The sequence below is a fragment of the Symphodus melops genome (assembly GCF_947650265.1).
Source record: "Symphodus melops genome assembly, chromosome: 6".
In the NCBI taxonomy this organism is placed as follows: domain Eukaryota; kingdom Metazoa; phylum Chordata; class Actinopteri; order Labriformes; family Labridae; genus Symphodus; species Symphodus melops.
Genome location: NC_136696.1, coordinates 5,995,734 through 6,014,463, shown reverse-complemented (window position 1 = coordinate 6,014,463; position 18,730 = coordinate 5,995,734). Strand labels below are relative to the sequence as shown.

At 39.7% G+C, this 18,730-nt stretch overlaps 1 protein-coding gene across 1 annotated transcript; it reads right to left on the bottom strand.

Moving 5' to 3' along the window:
• Positions 1-2,133: 2,133 nt before the first annotated feature.
• Positions 2,134-13,121, bottom strand: herpud1 (homocysteine-inducible, endoplasmic reticulum stress-inducible, ubiquitin-like domain member 1). Its single transcript, XM_079346697.1, has 8 exons — positions 12,211-13,121; positions 10,797-10,874; positions 9,951-10,013; positions 8,692-8,906; positions 7,527-7,637; positions 7,043-7,414; positions 4,573-4,693; positions 2,134-4,300 (listed from the first exon to the last, which is right to left on the bottom strand). Exons 1-8 carry the CDS (start codon positions 12,352-12,354, stop codon positions 4,121-4,123), a joined length of 1,284 nt encoding a protein of 427 aa, XP_079202823.1. The 5' UTR covers positions 12,355-13,121; the 3' UTR covers positions 2,134-4,120.
• Positions 13,122-18,730: the final 5,609 nt, after the last annotated feature.

Below are 18,730 nucleotides of genomic sequence, written 5' to 3'. Positions count from 1 at the left end.
TACTACCTTCTCTGCTTGTCATCCAGAGTAAACAGAACCATATTCCCACGATCAACTAAATATTCTTCTTCCATCACTAAATTACCTTGCCTAAATATCTGAAAGTGGTTTGTTTGCCACGGATTTGAGCCCGAGTTGCTTTACCAATTGATTCTTTATGATAGATAGATAGATAGATAGATAGATAGATAGATAGATAGATAGATAGATAGATAGATAGATAGATAGATAGATAGATAGATAGATAGATAGATAGATAGATAGATAGATAGATAGATAGATAGATAGATAGATAGATAGATAGATAGATAGATAGATAGATAGATAGATAGATACTTTATTGATCCCGAGGGAAATTCAGGACATCCAGTAGCAGTATACAGACAGGCAGGACACAAGACACAAGACATTGGTTACAGTACAAAACATCGGTTACAATACAATACACACCCTATCAACCACAATTAAAAACAGATACTACACCTTAAAAAGATTGTGTTCAAAGTTCTGGTTGAATTTAACTTACAACTGTGCTTTCTCCTCCTACACTAGTCTGTTTGTAAGTCCTTCCTGGTCCCTCTCTGTCTGGACAATGACCATGACAGGTGTCCTTGGTGTCTTGGAACTGATCACCTACAGTTAGTGCTGACAGATGATGCTTACAATAATTAAGGCTGCATGCATCAGCAGAAAAAATCAAAAGGCAGAAAAAAAGTTGGAGTTATCTGGCAGCCGCATTATTCAGGCTGGCTTTCTTCAGGATTGCCTGCATTCAGTATCTCATCAGGTTCCAGCCAATCCAAAATCTAAAATCTAAATCCTGCCTGATAAAAGACTAGAAAAGCACAATACAATTCCAAGTCAATTGAACAATTACCTCTGGTTCCACTCATGCTGGCACTTCATCCAATGGACAAATGCAACCACACAGGCAGCCTTGAACTTCCCGGGGATGACCTTTCTCCTGCCTTGGCCTCTTCCATGCATACAGGATCTTGTGTCAGAGTAGGTGGGCTCATTTCCAAACTGGCTCATTTGCAATCCCAAATTTGTAGCACAGCAGATCACCTTCAGCTGTAGACAGGCTGACCTCAACTAGCTGTCTTGTAAGATCATATTTCATATTTTTAGGTCCTGATAACGAGGAGAAACCTCCTACAGTGTTTGTAAGGGTTTGAAAATGTGGAGAATTTGAAAGAAAACTGTCTTTTAATCTCCCAAAATGCCAACCTATTCCTTTAAACATCAAATGTATCGGTACAATGTTTTTAAAACAGTTTAGCTATTGGCTAAAACTTTTACCAAAGACGTTTTTCTTTTTGTTATGACGAAATGACATTTGAATCGACTTTGTTCTTCGATATGCTTTACACCTGAGATGTAACCAAATGGAGAAATGCTAAATTTAGTTCCAATGAAATGGATCAGGAGAGACTTCAATAAGAACAACAATTACTTATTCAACAATATAGGAAAGAAATGTGCAAAGTCTTTGGGGAATAGACTGCATCATGTACTCTGAGGGGTAGTGAAGCTGACAGCAGGATAGAAAACCCCCCTATGGCGTCTAGACCCTGGTGGTGTTGATGAAAGACTGCTAGATGTGATGAGCAGTGGGTTTCTGAGGCTGGATCTGAACTCTGCTGAGCTGGAATCGAGGTGACTAGGGCGAAGGAGGATCACAGCAATCGCACTAAAAGGACAACTGACTGTGGAAGAATTGGAGATTCAAAGATCTAAAATCAGCCGATCCCCAGAGCAGGGAGATGGAGGAAGTGGTTGAGAAGGAGCGGTGAAGTTGAATGAAGAAACTGAATAAATGTGTGAGAAAATATAACCAGTCTTCCTGCTTGAATTATACATTTTCAGTGAAAGCCTCATCCACGTGCATAAACGTTTATCTGGAGCAGTTTCCACTTGTGTTTGTGTTGGCGCTTGTGCAACTTGAGAGTGTACTCAAGGTCATCATATTATCACGCTACAGGACTCTATGTATGTGCACCTCTTGTTGACTGACCCTCAGCCAGTTCAGGCATTTAAACACAGGGTAAACAAACTTGTGTGGCACTTTGTACTGACATCTATTACAGAAAAAAGGTCAATACCAGAGCACAAAACAACAAACCAAGGAACTGTAAAAGTAAAGAACATTTATTGCATCTGTTATTGCATGTCTCCTTCAACACACTTTATTAAAATAACATCCCATCATCTCCCTTACGACAGCGAGATGAGCCTACTGGTACAATTTTCAATACACAAGACCATTTTCACAGACTTCTGTTGTTTCTCGAGGGGAGTCCAAGAGCCAAATAAAACCAGGACTGATGCAGAGTGCAAGGGCAGAGACCCCTCTCTAGTGAAAAGGTGTAACTCACCTGCTTTAACTCTTAATCTATCAATAAAACAGGATCTGATCGGAACCATCAACCCAAGCAGCAGCAGAACGTCCTTACGTTTAGGAATCAAGTTAACAACATGAATGCCAAAAGTGACAGTTATAATGCATCAGCTTGAAATGCTTTAAATGATAGCCACATTTGCGATGATGTGAGGTAGCTTCACTATGCATAATTCATTTGATGTATTTGGAATGTTAAATGAATTAATTGAAGCCCTGTTATGTAATAAGAATGCGATCCCTTGGTGCAAAGAGAAGAATACAAGCCAGCTGATGCGTGAACTTGTGCCGATTCTTTTTGTCATTTTAAATATACTGTCTGACATTGGAAATAAACCAAACAGGTTTCATTCTCTAGTGTTACTTCAGCACTCATTTTAGACTGAAACTAACATTTAAACCTAAATACTCGTCTATCAGACAAACCTCCTAAAACACCCGTCATGTCTCTGAGCCCTCATAGCATCACTTTTTACATTAACAAACCAATCACTTGGGAGAATAATACAACCCTAACATTATATACAAGCTTGCATAAGACACACATTGTAAAGTGCTTTGTGATGCAAAACATTTTTTTTTATGTATGGCAGTATAAGTATTCAAAAGAAAATGTAACCAACACGTTGGCACCACGAGGCCCGACTGAAGGAAAATCCCTTCCAAACAGTAAAGAGGGGAAGCGTAACAATCAAGCCATCTAAGTTTTTTCGAAGTTTGACTTTTCCAGATTCATTTGTAAACTGGAGTCAACCTGTGCTCACTTCGTCAAAACTAACTCAATGTAGAGACTGATCAGAAAGCCACGATAAAAGCCACACTAAACTAACTGAGAAAGAAAAAAATAAATGGAATATAATTTTGACCAAACGACTTTTGTAATGTGATGGTTGTTTTTTTTGTTTTGGAAATAAACTGAAATAATATCAAGCCTTTGAAAAAACCTCTATTCGATTTTTCAGAACATTCAAAATCATTTTGTGATAAAATTAGTTAAATCAATCATTTTTGGGCTTTCTAGGCTTCCTTAGACCAAAGAAAGGCCTGTACAACCAAAACAAAATAAAAGCTATTTGTAATGGAAAAAAAGGATTACTTCCCGTTAATTGTTTTGATTCAGAACAGAAGTTTCTACTTTAACTGAACATGATAAATATAATCCTTAGACGTGTGAGAGACCTGAGCTGGATCAGAGACTCTTAAAAACATTTTGATGGGCTGATCCTGAACCCCCGGGGACCAGAAGGCAGAAAGATCTTCAGGCACAGCAGTCGTACAGTGGCAGCAAGGAGGCTTCTTTTTTGCCCTCTACTGACATCTGCTGTTATTTCGTGATGAAGGAAACCAGCTAGTGGTTTCTTAAAACGTATGATCAGATGGAGAGCAGGAAACTAACTCAACAGTTCCTTAATGTAAAAAGTGCCGTTTGATATTTGGATGGGTTTTTTCCCACTTTGTTTTCAGTCCACATTTTTTTTTAAGTTGATGTTGTGGCACAGCTTTTTTTTTGTGCTGGTGCTTTCACTGTGTTTGCTCACACTCAATGCCACAGAGGAGGAGTCTGCTCTAACTTGAAGTTCAATGTTGAGGGGTATCAATCCATTGTCCTTATTATTCTTTATTCTTCAGTTCATGGCCTCAGCTTCTCAAGCATCTAATACAGAGAGTGTTTCCCCGGAATTTCTACTTAACATTATTTTTTAACGCGTGCTCCGATGCTCAGTTGGCCACACGCTGGGGAACCTCAGGTAAGAGAGAGGAGAAGAAAGTTTTGAAGAAAACCCATGTGGTCCACATGACTGACACCCTGTGAGGAGGCACTAAGACTGCCGTCCTTGGTTCTTGTCCGTCTACTGCAGGGACTGGTTCCTCATGCGGTCTGTCAGCAAGCTCGTCATCCTATTCAGAGAGGAAGTTAAAGAAAGAAGAATCGTTGTTTAACAGATTATTTATGACCAGGGGTGTGGAGCATCTTCATCTTAAGGATACTTATGTACATATATGTGTAGCATAGTAAAAGTCCTGTTTTAGAAACAAGGACCTTTCATGTCTACGAGCAGGCTTACCCAAACCCAGACTGTAAATTCAGTACAGAACAGCCCTAAAGCCTTACAGAGGACTCAAAAACTTCAATCAAATCAAGGTTAAAATATGAGGAGTATCTTTCTTACTGGATTTAGGTTCTGGTTCCTGTTCTCATTCTGCTGATTGTGCTGGACCTCAGGGGCCTGCAGGGGGTTTGGCTGCTGGACCTGTGCTTGCCTTCTGAAGGGAAACCAGCCAGCGGTGTGTCTTGGGAAGAAGAATCAAACAAAACCATTTATCAAAAAATAAAAAAAATAAAAATTGACAAATTCAATGACTTAAAAATAAATAAATGGAACGATTCTTTAAAAGGTCCTAACAAACATTTTCATATTGAGCAAAATAAACTAAAATGCTTTGGTTTGTTTTCTTGTGATGAGGAACGCTATTGAGAAAAAGACCAACTGTCCAGATCAGTTGGACAGATCAGATCAGGTGGTCTTAAGGTGATGGTCGATCAGTGAATATAACTCGTTATCCTTCATGTCAACTCAAACACATCCCTCATTAGGCCTCGCCTGTAAGCACGTTAATATAAAAGTGAACGGACTCGTCTCACGTATGGGTGTATGAGGGTGAAGGGTTATGAGGCAGCAAACAGAGGGTGAGAGTGTGACATGTTAAGTAAATGAACGACGTGGCCTGAGCCGATGATAAGAGTGTTGTTGTGCTAGCATGTGGAGGCCGTCCGATGGAACAAACAGAATCACATGTGAAACTCGACTGTGACTTCTCAAGAGAGCCCGAGTTAGATTAGTATGGGCTCTCGTCGGACAATGTACATGATGATTACTCACACACCACGGAGAAACAAAGATAAGTTATCAGCATACACAAAACGAGTCAATACAAACAACAGCTGAAAAAGGGAACGTTTATACTCGTTCTTTTTTGCTTTATGAGTAAATTAAAGACAGTGACGTTTTTAAAATTATATATATATATATACACACACATGTATAACATGTGTAAGGAAGTGAGTAACCACTGCCTGCCTCAGCGGGAAGTCGAACACACAAGCAGAGACAAAACAAACTGCTATTTAGTACCACCATTTCTCAGCTATTCTACACAGATGACATAAGTGATCCCCTTCCAGACAGTAATAGTGCTGACCTGTTTAAAGTCACTTAACAAATTAGAAAAGAACAAAAGATGTCAAAGTGGCACCTTGGCTTACTTCTCTGATAGAGGTAGTATGAGCTGTTCCCTCTGCCGTAGTAATGATTCACAGGAGAATCACTTCAGCCTGCCTTTTGTTTACCACACTTTCACAGTATGAGGAACCAAAAACCTTTAAAAAGTCTCTGTTTTCTCTTGTTGTTTCTACACGTCATGGGTTCAACCTCAAAGGGGAAACTGGGACATGTGTAGGTGTCCATGCGTTTTATTCATGGACATCTAACCCTAACGTGCCCTACTCCTGACAGGAAACACTCAAAGGATGAGCCCACACATGTTTTTACCACAGCCAGTCGTGTTAGAATAAAAAATAAGACTGGGTAATGAGCTATGAAATATACTGTATGCAATAATTATATATCGATAAGATAAAATCTGCAAACTGTCACACTATCTAAACTATCACGAGGGGTGCGGGTAGCCTCGTGGCATGCCTCATATATGAAGGTTAGTCTGCTATGTAGGGTTAGACACCGATCTCTGCCTGGTTGTTATTCCTTATCAATTCTAAACCTACCCCCTGTCCTATCTCTACAATAAAAGGCACACAAAGTTGTAAGCCATCATACAAGTATCTGCAGGATATTATATATATATATATATTTATTTTTTTTAGGGGCTTTTTATGACTTTATTTTAGAGATAGCACAGCATCAAAAACTAGGGAGAGAGACTTTTAACTAAGTACTAAGTACTAAGACGATTAACTAAGTGATAGTATCCATCATGATCCCAAATTCAAAAAGTCACAGTCTGACCCCGTGTTTACTGAGGCCTTCGGTTTCCTCTATTAGTCGGCATGTCGCAGTCTGCTAGTTATATTGTTTTGATCTTTTCTTATGTCTCATCTCACCCTTATTCATCGGCTGAACAATCAAAGAAAAATCCTGTCTGATATTTTTACCAGTGATATTTTCATTAGTTTAATTCCTTAAGGGAACAACCAGTACACTGGTTCAGCTGTTTTCACTTGTTTGTTAATAAATACATCTTTGTAGAACAGGTTTTTAAAAGGTCCTGAAGGCTGGGCTGTAAGCAAACACTGTCATCAGCTCCTTTGTTTACCCAGTGACACAAGAATGCATGATGCACATCCAAGAGGCTCTTGTTCTTGACACTTTGATAATCCTCATTCACGTACACATGACATGTTAATATTAAAATTACTGTATCAAACATCTCAGTGCAGCCTCTCGCTTGGCCCTTAAAGTCATTTTAAATCATTCATGTGGTGCATTGAGTGTCAACTATCAAGGCTCTGGTTGCACAAACCACAACTGATTAGGAAACTGAGGAGCAAAATGTGTAGGCTACATTTAGAAACATAAAGGTTCATTCAGTGGTCCAAGTAGAGAGCGACAGAGTTTGACTTACAGGTACATGAGGACGAGGGTGCTCATCACCAGCAGAAAGCGACTCAGGTTGGAGTTGAAGTACACGATCATGAGCAGAACACCTAATCTCGCACTGGTGTACAACCAGTCCAGCCAATCACGCTCCATTTCCTCTTCGTCTTCCATCACAGGCCCACCCTGGGCATTCATCCGCATGTTCTGGTTGGCCTCTCCAGGGTTGATGAAAGCTGCATCTTGCGCTGGGTTCTGATTGGCTTGCAGGTTGTCAATAGGGTTTTGATTGGTTAAGGGGGCTGCTACTGGCACATGTTGGGCATGAACAGGAGGGTACTGGCCGATTGTTGCAGCTGGCGCAGAAGGGACGGTCCCTGCAGCGACCAACGCTGCCTGACTGTCACACGAAACACAATTATTAGAAACCAGCTGGGTTAAGCTCTCAGAACCCAATGAAGTTCCAATGGCTTAAGAAAAGCATTCATATTTTATAAAGTTAGATAACTCACTATTGCATGTAATACTGTCTAGCATAGACATGCTGCAGCCACAGAAGTTGTTGAGGGCTGTACAGGGAGTAGGTGGGAAAGGCTGGTTGGGTGACCTGAGTTGATCCAGCCCTGCAGGAAAAGATGACAGACTGTTAGCATGAGTTAAAAAAAAAAAGAAGGGTAAGTGCGTCTCATCTTATGTGCAAAAAGTGTTTCAATAGGTATCATACGCCCTCTTTCACTTCCCTGAGGCGACAGTAATGCAGCGACATACAGAGCAAGGGTTTGAATAAAGCAGCCCTGATAACAGATCATAACATATGAAGTTTAAATTCTAATTACCAACACAGTCTATGTAATCTAGGCCCCGTCAAAGTCTGATATCACTGAAGACTACTTTGGAGTTTTCATACTGATGTCATTAAGTGTCAGTAAGAAGCCGTTTCCTTTCAGTGTCTGCTGAATCAGGTAGAGTAATAGTAGACTATATAGACTATAGTAGTAGACTAATAAACTTTCAGCTCAGATCTGATACCGTTTTAATCAGAATTATAAGTTCTATTCTTGTTGGTATTATGTCTGTTACATAAAGCTGTAATAAACTCAAATATTGGATTGTTATTGAAAAAGCAAAAATGCATAAAAACGAAAATATTTAAAAGAAATGGATTTCAACTTTGTGCAGGCTGCACAAACAGAGAGAGAGCAGCATCAACTATAAAGGTTTGTAAATGATTTTTTTTTAACTCAAGTGTAAGAATTTTAATTTTATCTGATAAAAAGGAGCTGCTCGGTCTCGTCTAAATGTCTTGATGTAGACGAGTCGTGTGTACCTTCTCTAGAATCAGGAACTATGTTTGTCCACTCACAATGGAAAAACTCTGGACGTGACCTGCTCTGTTTACACATCAGTATATACAGTGCAAATACAGTTTAATTCTTTAACAGATCATGAAGGTTAAGTCTCTCTACAAAATCAGGGCTGCTGTGCATACATGAGAGGGGCTTCAAATGGTCATATGAGGAGAGGGGAGGTCGGGAATACTGCACGCCAGTATTTTATTTCAATTTGACTCAGTTTGACTGTCAAGTAAAAAAAATAAAAAATACAGATTTTGAGAAAGTAACATCGGATGTCTTCCAATGTCAATAAACAAGAGTACAGCAATCTCTTATTGCTTACATTGCAGCAGCAGGCCATGTAGGCGTTTCTTGTGGAGACACTGGAGCATGCGTGTGGGCTGGAGCAGCAGGTGAACATGGAGCTGTCGGCCTCCTCTGTCTCAGTTCTGGTGTGCCGGGAGTCTGGCCTGTGGAGGAGGGGCTGCTAGGACTGGGTGAAGCAGAGGCCGTCATGGGCCTTGGACTGGAGGGATGTGGCAGTTGTGTGGCTTTAGTCTGGAGAACAAAAGGTTTAAACATGTTTTTAATCCAAGTAATGTCTGTCACTCAGAAGTACAGCACGTCGATAAAAACACACAACTGTAATTGTTATGGAGAATCAGTAGATATGGCTCTTATTGTCTCAGATGTACAACCACAGTCTGTGCTGTATCTGCTGATGCAGAAAAGAGCACTTAAAGTGGTTGTGAGACTTCAGTAAGTTATCTTTAGCTGTACTTTAGATCTCACAACTGTAGCTGAGCTTCGAAGCGTGACTGCTAAAGTGAAACCGTTTCACTCGATGGTGATATGAAAATGAGGGAGGAGATGAAGAGATGCACCTGTCAGTCTCTAAACCTCCTGCCTCTCAGACTGATGAGTCACAGGAGGCTGGAGCACTATTAAAAGCCCCTTAAGATGATGTATGCTGAGAGGGGCACCAATCGCTTTCTGTTCCATTTGCCTGAAAAGAACTGGGAAAAAGTGTGTTCGTCCGCTGCGCTACGTCAGAATAATCAGTTAAGGAACATTCTGCAGAAAGACTGGAAAATAACTGATCTCTTTAAATTCAGGCTGAGAACACATGAGACGACCTCCTCTACTTGTACTTGTTTTTCACAACTTTAATTGCTTTTAACTGTATGTTGTGAGTGGAACTTCTGCAGGACTCCCTTGACAAAGAGGTTTTAAACCTCAATGGGACTTTTCCTGGATAAATAAAACACTAAATGCCACTAAAACACTTAATCACCACCAGCCGACAGAGACAGTCTGTCATCCTCACAACCAATTACGCACAGCCTGCTCGGACTGTCACCTCAGCAGCAAGGAAGTGTGGACATCATGAACGGGAGAAAAACAAAAGAGAAATCCTTCCTGCATATTATCCCATAGGCTCTTTTGTAATGAATTGGCACTGTCCAAATAATGGATTGATTGATATCACAAGCATGGTCCTTAAACATTACACAAGATTTCCATTTGAATAACAACAATGCTGCATGTAAAAACATGAGCTCTGAGGAAAGTCTCACATATGTCCACATCATCACTCGTTACCTTTGGTCTTGCTCCTAGATTCTGGATAGGACACACCAGATGGATTGTGGGACTCGTATCAGTCTGAGAAAGTGGAGATAAATGCTTGATTACAAAACACAGATAAACTCACACTTACTCAAATGCCGCAAAAAGTTTAACAAGGAGTCTGTAAATGTCAAAAACAGTCAAACTGGGACTTCTTGTAGTTTTTTTCACGTCACATGAACAACAGGCTGACATCGACAAGAGAGCAGGGCAATGAGGAAAAGAGAGATCTTGTTCCTGACATTTTCCTCACTAAAACCATGTCAGGCTGACATTCAAATGTTTACACACTACACAGATGATCCAGTTGTTATTTCCCACAGCCCTGAACAAAATCAGATTAAACAGTTTGGTCCTGGATATTAAAGTTTATACAGTCTAAAGATAGAAGGGACGTTAAAAAAAAAAAAAAAGTTTAACGGTTTGCACACACTATCAAAAGAACTAAATGTATTGGGTTGTAAGGTTGACTCCCTTTTTCAGATTGTTTTAAAGTATGTTGGATATTTTCTAAGGTAATATGACCCTTTGATGTAATCACACAAAAAGAAACCCGATAAGATACAAGTAAAATAATATACTGTATGTGAGAAAGCATTATTACCAAGTCAAAGGCCCTGGAAAGCCTTTCAGACATTAGACAATGGTTGTTTTGAAAAAAGCAGGGTAGATAAAATCTCTCCAGCTAGTTTGTGGTCGGCAGCATACAAGTCTGTAATCCACCTGTTAACTCAGGTTTTTGTGATCGTCAATGGCACACAGTTCTACTGTAATTACTGTAGACAGATTGCTTTCGTGGTGTTTGTTAGCGACACATACCTGTCTGAAGAGATCTTTTATGTGTAGATAGTCGGGCAGCAGTTTACCTCCATAGATCAGTCTCTGGTCAATCACAGCCTGCAGGAATCAAACGAGTATGTTAACATATCTCTCGTGAACTGAACAACAATTTGAAACGTGTATTTTTGTTTCTATTGGTGCACGTCAAAAGACATATTGATCAAATTTGGATGGATGGATGAAGCAAACACTTTTATAGGCCACAGTTTTCAAGTTTTGAGTCTTTAATATTAAAAGTGTTTCTCCTGTAACATTTGAACTTTGGTTCAAATGTTTTCTGCCATTGTCTAAGTTATGTAATAAAGAAATATGCTTCTTCATACTGCACTTCAGAGGTACACGTGGAAAAACCTGTGACTGAGCCTTGTCAGAAGCACACAGCTAATTGTTCCAAGAATAGATAGTCGTGAAAAGTAATTATTAACTTTGGCACCGAGCTTGTCACTTGTTTCAGGATATTGTAAAGTCTACTGTCTGATGTCACCTCATCCTGAGTTGTGTGAATTAAAAAAAGGACCCAACCTATTGTCAATAAAGATTCTCCTCTGCTTATCTTTTCTAAAGCAAGCAACCTGATCCAAAGGAAACTGAAGTCTAACATATATACCAAACTTGGCTTAATGTTAAGGATTATCAAAGCTTCACCAAATAAAGACTGCGTTATATAGTTTATTTCAAGCGCGAACACTTAACAAATGTGCGACTTGTTGAATGTTGTCAGCACTTCATAAACCTGGGACTATAATCCCAAATGCACGTGATACTTACTTACTTTACTATATTGTCCCCTGTATTGGGGAAATTCATTTTCACAGCTGTACAGGCAGGGAGACACCTTAGCACAATATGACACACTACAGTCATTTGTGGCAAAGTACAGATATCTATTTCAGACCATGATCACATATTGTTCAGAGTATTGATGGCTGTGGGGATTAAACTGTTTATAGATAACTATATGCAGCTTTAGAAACAACTCTACGGAGTCATGAATGCATATTGCTATTACAGTAAAAACTGCTGGTGGTTTTTGAATCAATTATTCGACGTGTTTTTTTTTTGTTACAACTTCTCAATACAGCCTGAAATGCGAAGACTTTACTGATAACACATATTTGACTTGCACCCTTCCATCGTGGTCATTTGAGAAATATTCTAAATGTATTATCATATGCCACTTGCCATTTCCTGATATCTATGTGTGCATGTTTGGAGGGAGCACTTTCATAACAATAACAATAACAGGACATTAATGGCGGACAGCTGTTAACTTGACGGCAGCTTCCTCCCATCAGTCAGCTGGCTGACGTCATCACATTCCAGAACACACCGTCTCGACCTCACTGCTCCACTAGCATTAGCCAGCTAACTTTTCCACCTCACAACAACTCACCGGTTTAGTTGGGTAAACTGTTGACAAATGCGTTTTCAGGTCCCTTACAGTCCAGTTTAGATAAACGCCTTCAATGGTTTGGTCCTCCTGCGCCTGGTTGGGCGTTTTGATGAAAATAGTCATCGTCGCCTCCTTCACATCCATGTTTCCTTCTCGTCGTTGAAGTCTCGCGCTCCACTGATGAAACGGTCTCTCCAGATTTAGAAAGACAGGTGTTGTGATTCGGTTTTCAAGAAAGCAAAAGTGAAACAAATAATTCTAATCAAAGAATAACTCGTGAGACTCAGTCTTGCAGGATGTGGCTTTCTTCAGGCTGTCATACGGGACTTTAAGGGGGAACGTTGTTTCCAAACACACTGTGGCCGCCGTTGATTGGTTATCGTCCGCTCGTGCTCAGACGTGGAGGCTTGTTAATTCTGGTGCATTCAGGTGTTGTCAGAAACATCTGGAAAACGAGATTCCGAGTCGTAAAATGCACATGAACACCCTGTTCAAGTCGAAACAACAACTCGGAAAAGAATTACGTTCTCGACTTGACGTCAGAATAATCAGTTGAGAGACACATTTGGTTAATGTTAAAATACTTTTTAATTAAATACTTATTGCACACCAACTTTTCACTCAAATATAACCTTAAATGGTTACATTTCATATATCTTCTTCTTTGCATCCACGCTGTTTTGTGCTGTTGTTACAACATTGCGATTTTCCGAATTGAAATCACGTGAACACATTAAAGTTGGAAGTACGACTCCCAAACTCGGAACCTTGGATCCTCAGAACAGCACTTGAATGCAGCATTCGTCACCCTCTGAGCTTGCGCGAGTTTGCGTGTCGGTGACGAAGATCGTTTATTTCAGACAGTACAAGGACAGTATAGAAATTTACTTCAATCTCGTTCCAATATTACGGAAGATGATTAAATTATTGAGAGGGTCGGTGAAGTGGGGGATCTGCCTATTTTGTTTTAAATTCCTTATCTTTCTTTGCATCGCACCAATTCCCAACCCGTTATCACAAAACACTTAACAAGAGAGCAGGTATAAAATAACTTTCTCATTGTGACATAGCCCACAGACCCAACGTGAATCCACCATGAGCACAGCAACTTTAATGATTTAAACGTCCTTATTTAGAAAGCCCCATCTGACAGCACTCACCCTTTTTGCTTTGCTTGTAGGGGTCCCCAAATATGTCTTGCCTGGGGCCCCAAGACTCTAGTATTGCCACTGTATACCACCACATTAAGATATGATAAAAGAAAATAATAAAAACCAGCTTGGCGAGTTCACTCATCAATGCCTTAGAACTGAAATGTCTACATGTAGGCTATTACATGACCATATTAATTTAATGCTGTGACCAACATTATCATCGCCAACAACCTCCGAGGGTGTGGTTTACTGGCCACGCCTTAGACACCCTGCTGTCCTCCCCCTTTGTCCCCCTCCGCCCTATTCTGTTTGTTAATGAGCCTATTGTAATGTCACTGAATCATAGTCTGTCCAAACCTATCAGTGCATTAACTTCATGGCTGTTATGAGAGTGATTGCTGCAGACTAAGCGTTTTTGCACAATTGTGTACAGGAGCTGAGACTGGCAGTAATTCAATTCAAGTCCTGTTTATAAATCGTAGGCTGTACACAAGCTGGACGTTGGTGTTTCACTGAATCAATCAATCAATCAAGCAAGCAATCAAAGTTTATTTCTAGAGCACATTTAAAACAACTTTGGTTGACCAAAGTGCTGTACAGACAGAAGTCACACTATAAAAAGGACAATAAAAGCAGGCTTCAGCAGCACTGAAGACTTCTATTGGAATTTAATGGACCACATAAAAGAGAGCTAATAAATAAGGGTGTATTCACACCTAACTTGTTTGGTTCGCTTGAAACGAACTAAAACCCTGGTGCGGACCACCATCGAACTCAGGTGCGCACCAAACAGCCGGACCGAGACCCAGCCAAAGAGGTGGTCTCGGTTCGCTTCCAAACGAACCCTGGTACGGTTCGTTTGAGGTGTGAAAGCAACCAGACCTCAGTCCGACCCAGCTCTAAAAATCGTACGGCTTTTTGGACATAACAGGCTCCCGTTGCCTTGCGCATTAAGGGAAATAATTGTTTGGTTAGCAGCACAGTGTTCTTGTTTGTTTCTATTGCCTGCTTCTTTGATATAAGACGCAGAGGTAATCTTTAGTCTATCTTTCAGACACTTTCACTAGTGTTTCATCGCTCTGTTCTTTTATTATCCAATACATTTAAATCACACAGACTATGAACAGAACAGTAGCTGCAGCAGAGTTTTCCTGGCGCTTTCCCCCCGCGGCAGTCTGATCCTCCTCCTTTCCCCTGCGCCACATACTTCATTTATAACCTCGGCCACATTCATCATAACACCGGTTGATTGCCCACACATAGATCTACATTCTTTACACAAAATATTTTCGTACCTGTACTAAAATGGATGAAATTGTTGCTAAAATGTTTAATACCAGGACAGCGAGTGCAGCATGCCAGTTCTTAATGATTGTTTACTTTCATCTTGCGATTACCGCTTTACCCCGCCCTAAACCTTTTTATCCAATGATTGAACGATCTTCGCACACGTGGTTTTGTTTATGAATTCTGGGCCTCTTGCGAAAAGTGCAATGTGAAAACAAACCGCACCAAACCAAAAAAGAAACATTGTATTTGGTCCGAACCAAAGAAAGCGGACTAAAGGACTTTTCTGGTGTGAATACACCCTAAGACTCACCAGAACACACATGATTAATGGGGTTGTTGCCATCACCCTTAAAATACATGTGTGCATAGCTTTACATATTTCCATGCATTGTATAAATATATCTAAGCAACAAAAACTAAACTAAAAACTGCAGCCTTCTTTATTCATACTATCTATACAATCAGGGGTTATCTCGAGTCACTTTACAAAAAGCAGGTAATAGATAAATAGATAGATAGACAGACAGACAGACAGACAGACAGACAGACAGACAGACAGACAGACAGACAGATAGATAGATAGATAGATAGATACTTTATTGTTCCCGAGGGAAATTCAAAGCATCCAGTAGAAGTATACAAGGCAAGCAGGACACAAGACATTAGTTACAATACACACCCGCTGTCCCCCTCCCCTCTGTATACAATAATCCCCAAACAAGATTTAGAAGCCCTCCTATGTGACTAAAGAGTAAACATGATTACAGAATAAGAACTTACACGTTGTAATTTCATATTATAAAAGATAAAGTAAAAAGACCATACTCATTATCCTATGGCTGAGAGTGGCAGTCAAATGTGTTTATAGAAGTTAACTTGTGTTATAAGTTTTCAGTCACCCAAACCCTAACCCAGAATTCTTTTTTTTAACATTTGTCGATGATAAGGAAATAAATCATTTACCATTGTATTTATCAACTAATGGGTTCCAAGAGGATAACCAATTAATCTTTATTTCTATAACACCAATTCAGATATTGTTATCTTGAAACACTTTACAAAAAGTAATAATAATTGTGAAAAGACTCAATATTTACAAAAACATCACATTTAAATAATATATTTATATCTGAAAAGGCTGGCAATAAGTATTTTAGACTTAGCTATAACACAAATGGAAAACAACAGTTAAGTTAGAAAATAAATTCACAAGTTATCTTTTTGCCAGATTTACTTATTTTTATAAAGATTTCTTGACAGTATACAATAGGATTTGTTGTTGCTGAAATGCGCCCTTGGCTTTTACATAAACAAACAAAACCGCCCTACGTTTGAACGAATATGCAAATGACTTTATTTACATGCCCTCCCAGAACCAAGTTTTGAGCCCTGTTATTTTTTTATTCTCATCCAGCATGTCATGTTTGCATGGAAAATCAGGTCCGCATCCCAAGTGACGTTTCGCATGCTCCTTGGTGTACCGATCGTTTTTGCTTCTTAATACATACTCGTTTTTAGATCCAGACCCCACTAAGGTAAAAGTGTCTTTTTTTTAAAAATGTTTACATCATAAAAAACTAGTTATATGCATTTTAAAGTTATGATCACGACAGTTTCAACAATAAAGCTTTCACTTTACACATAATTGTGGTATTACACATTTGTGTTTTTTTATTTATGTTTTTGCTCAGTTTTGATGAATGTTATTGAAGTAAACATGCATTTAGGAGTTTGAACTCATAAGCTGCAGCATGGTTTTGCTTTGTGTTCAGGTTTTCTGTCAGAATACTTATTTAAAGTTTTTGATAATCCAACATGAGTATAATGTTATATTGGGTATATTGTAAAGATGAGACACAAAAGTAATGCATGTGATTTTACATTTTTCACAGCAGAGGGCGCTGTTCAACAACATAAAGACGTCTTAGCGCTGCCACATCACCAGTGAAAGGACTAAACTTCAGCGCTACAATTTAAAAGCCAGCAGAAACTAAACAGCTGTTTCAGAACGAAGAGACATGGCTCGTTGGTCTAGGGGTATGATTCTCGCTTAGGGTGCGAGAGGTCCCGGGTTCAAATCCCGGACGAGCCCTGTTTTAATCTGGGTAGCAATGCATTATAAAACTAATACAAAGGTGATTGTAGAAGATGCAACGATTACAAGGAGAAATCCAAATTCTTCAGCTTCTCTACAAAGGCATTCAAAAAACATTAACAAAAAACAAAAATGTTGTATGGACTTGCTGATGTGTGGTAGTTGGATGTATACTTTAGTTATATGTACTAACATTTTCTGATCTTACATTTACACATTTAGATTGTAGGCTGTATTAAAAAAAGGAATAGGCAAATACAATGTTTTTTGTTCAAGTGTGTTGATCAGATTTTACTTTACCAGTTCTCCTCATCAGTAAGGTCACTGCACGGCTGCTCAGAAAGATACAGTATGTTCTGTTTACAAAGATTATTGTAGGTTTTAGAAGCAATTTGTTGGACATCCAGCTATAGCTGCCAGGAAACTGTAATCTGACCAAGCTGCTGAGACAAAAGAACATTCACATTACAAGGATAGTCCACAGAGGCCTTAATGACAGATAATCAAAGCTTTAAAATGCTCCTCTGTGTGAGCCATCTCATCAGCAAGTCTGCTGGCTCTTTGGAATTAGTAGTCATCAACGTCTGAAGAAAGTGCTGCAGGAATGAAACACTAAACCACAGCAGCTGAACTACTGAGAACGTACACATTCTCTTTATCAACAGAGAAGGACAGAGGATGGTGTACATGAACCATTTAGGTATATATTTGGCATTTAAAGAGCCGAACAAAGAGGAATGTAGGATTTGAACAAAAATAAATGTGCAGTACTCTCTTCGTGGAAACAAGAAGCAACACATACAGCAGAAATGTTGTTTTTAGGAAACTAAGAGGAAGACTCCTGAAAAAAAGAATATAAGAAAGCTCAGCAAATCTAGTGTTGTGTTTTTAACACAGTAAGTGACAAATATAGTTCATTTATTTAAAGGTATAGATATTTTTTATGAATAGGGGCTGTATGAGTGAGTGTACTATGTTAGTGGTACTTTGGGGGGGGGGGGGGGGGAGACGATCTTTACGCCTTCTTTTATTCTGCCTATGTCTCCTCCTAAAAGCAGCCTTTTGTGCGTAACACTGGGCTCTTGGATTAGCACGCTCCATTCAAAGGTTTTAAATTTAGACACACACACTCACAATCACTGCAATCACAATCATGGTAATTTTTGCCTGGCTGGGTAAATCACAGTGGGCGCACTAACTTTGCATTTTCTCCTCCCAGTATTTTGCACGCTCAGTCCAGAAACGCCCCATATTGCATATTCATTTGAGCAAACGTACTAAGGGCCTGATTTACTAAACGTTTGTGTGTATTAAAACGTGTACAAACTTGATACCACCAGCAAAAAATTTGCTATCTGATCTACTAACAGCATGCAGTGAGGATTGCGTCTTTCATATGAGCAAAACAACTTGTATTGTCCAAATAGTACATTTGCCTTAATGAATATGCAACACGAGGCGTTTCTGCCTCAGCGTGCAAAATACTGGGAGGAGAAAATGCAAAGTCTCGTCTCTTCACTATACAGCCCTCTCCCCTGCTGCTGCGCTGTGGGACGCTTGAATGGGGGGGGAGAGATCACCATGCTTGTACCCCCAACTTCAGTACCTGTTGCCATGGCATTTATGTCCAATCAGACACAGCGCTGACCAGCTTCTGGTGCGCAACGATGGCACGAGTGACACACACACTGAGCACCAGTGCCACAGAGGACTTGCTGTTCTTGCGCAATGTATTACAATTCATTCAAAAGAGGGAGGGAAGAAAAGAGAGGCCGTGTTTAACACCGAGGTTTTCTTATAAGCCACTTTTTCCTTTTGTTATATTCAGATTTATCTGCTATTACTTGAAAATCCTGGAGGTTCATTTGCCTTTCACTAATACCTATTTTGCGCTTGCAGTCGTCCAGCTTTCCGTCCAAACTCTCTGTGACGTAAACCAGTAGAACAAAGCCTGACAGAAATACTACTGCCTCCACAAGGT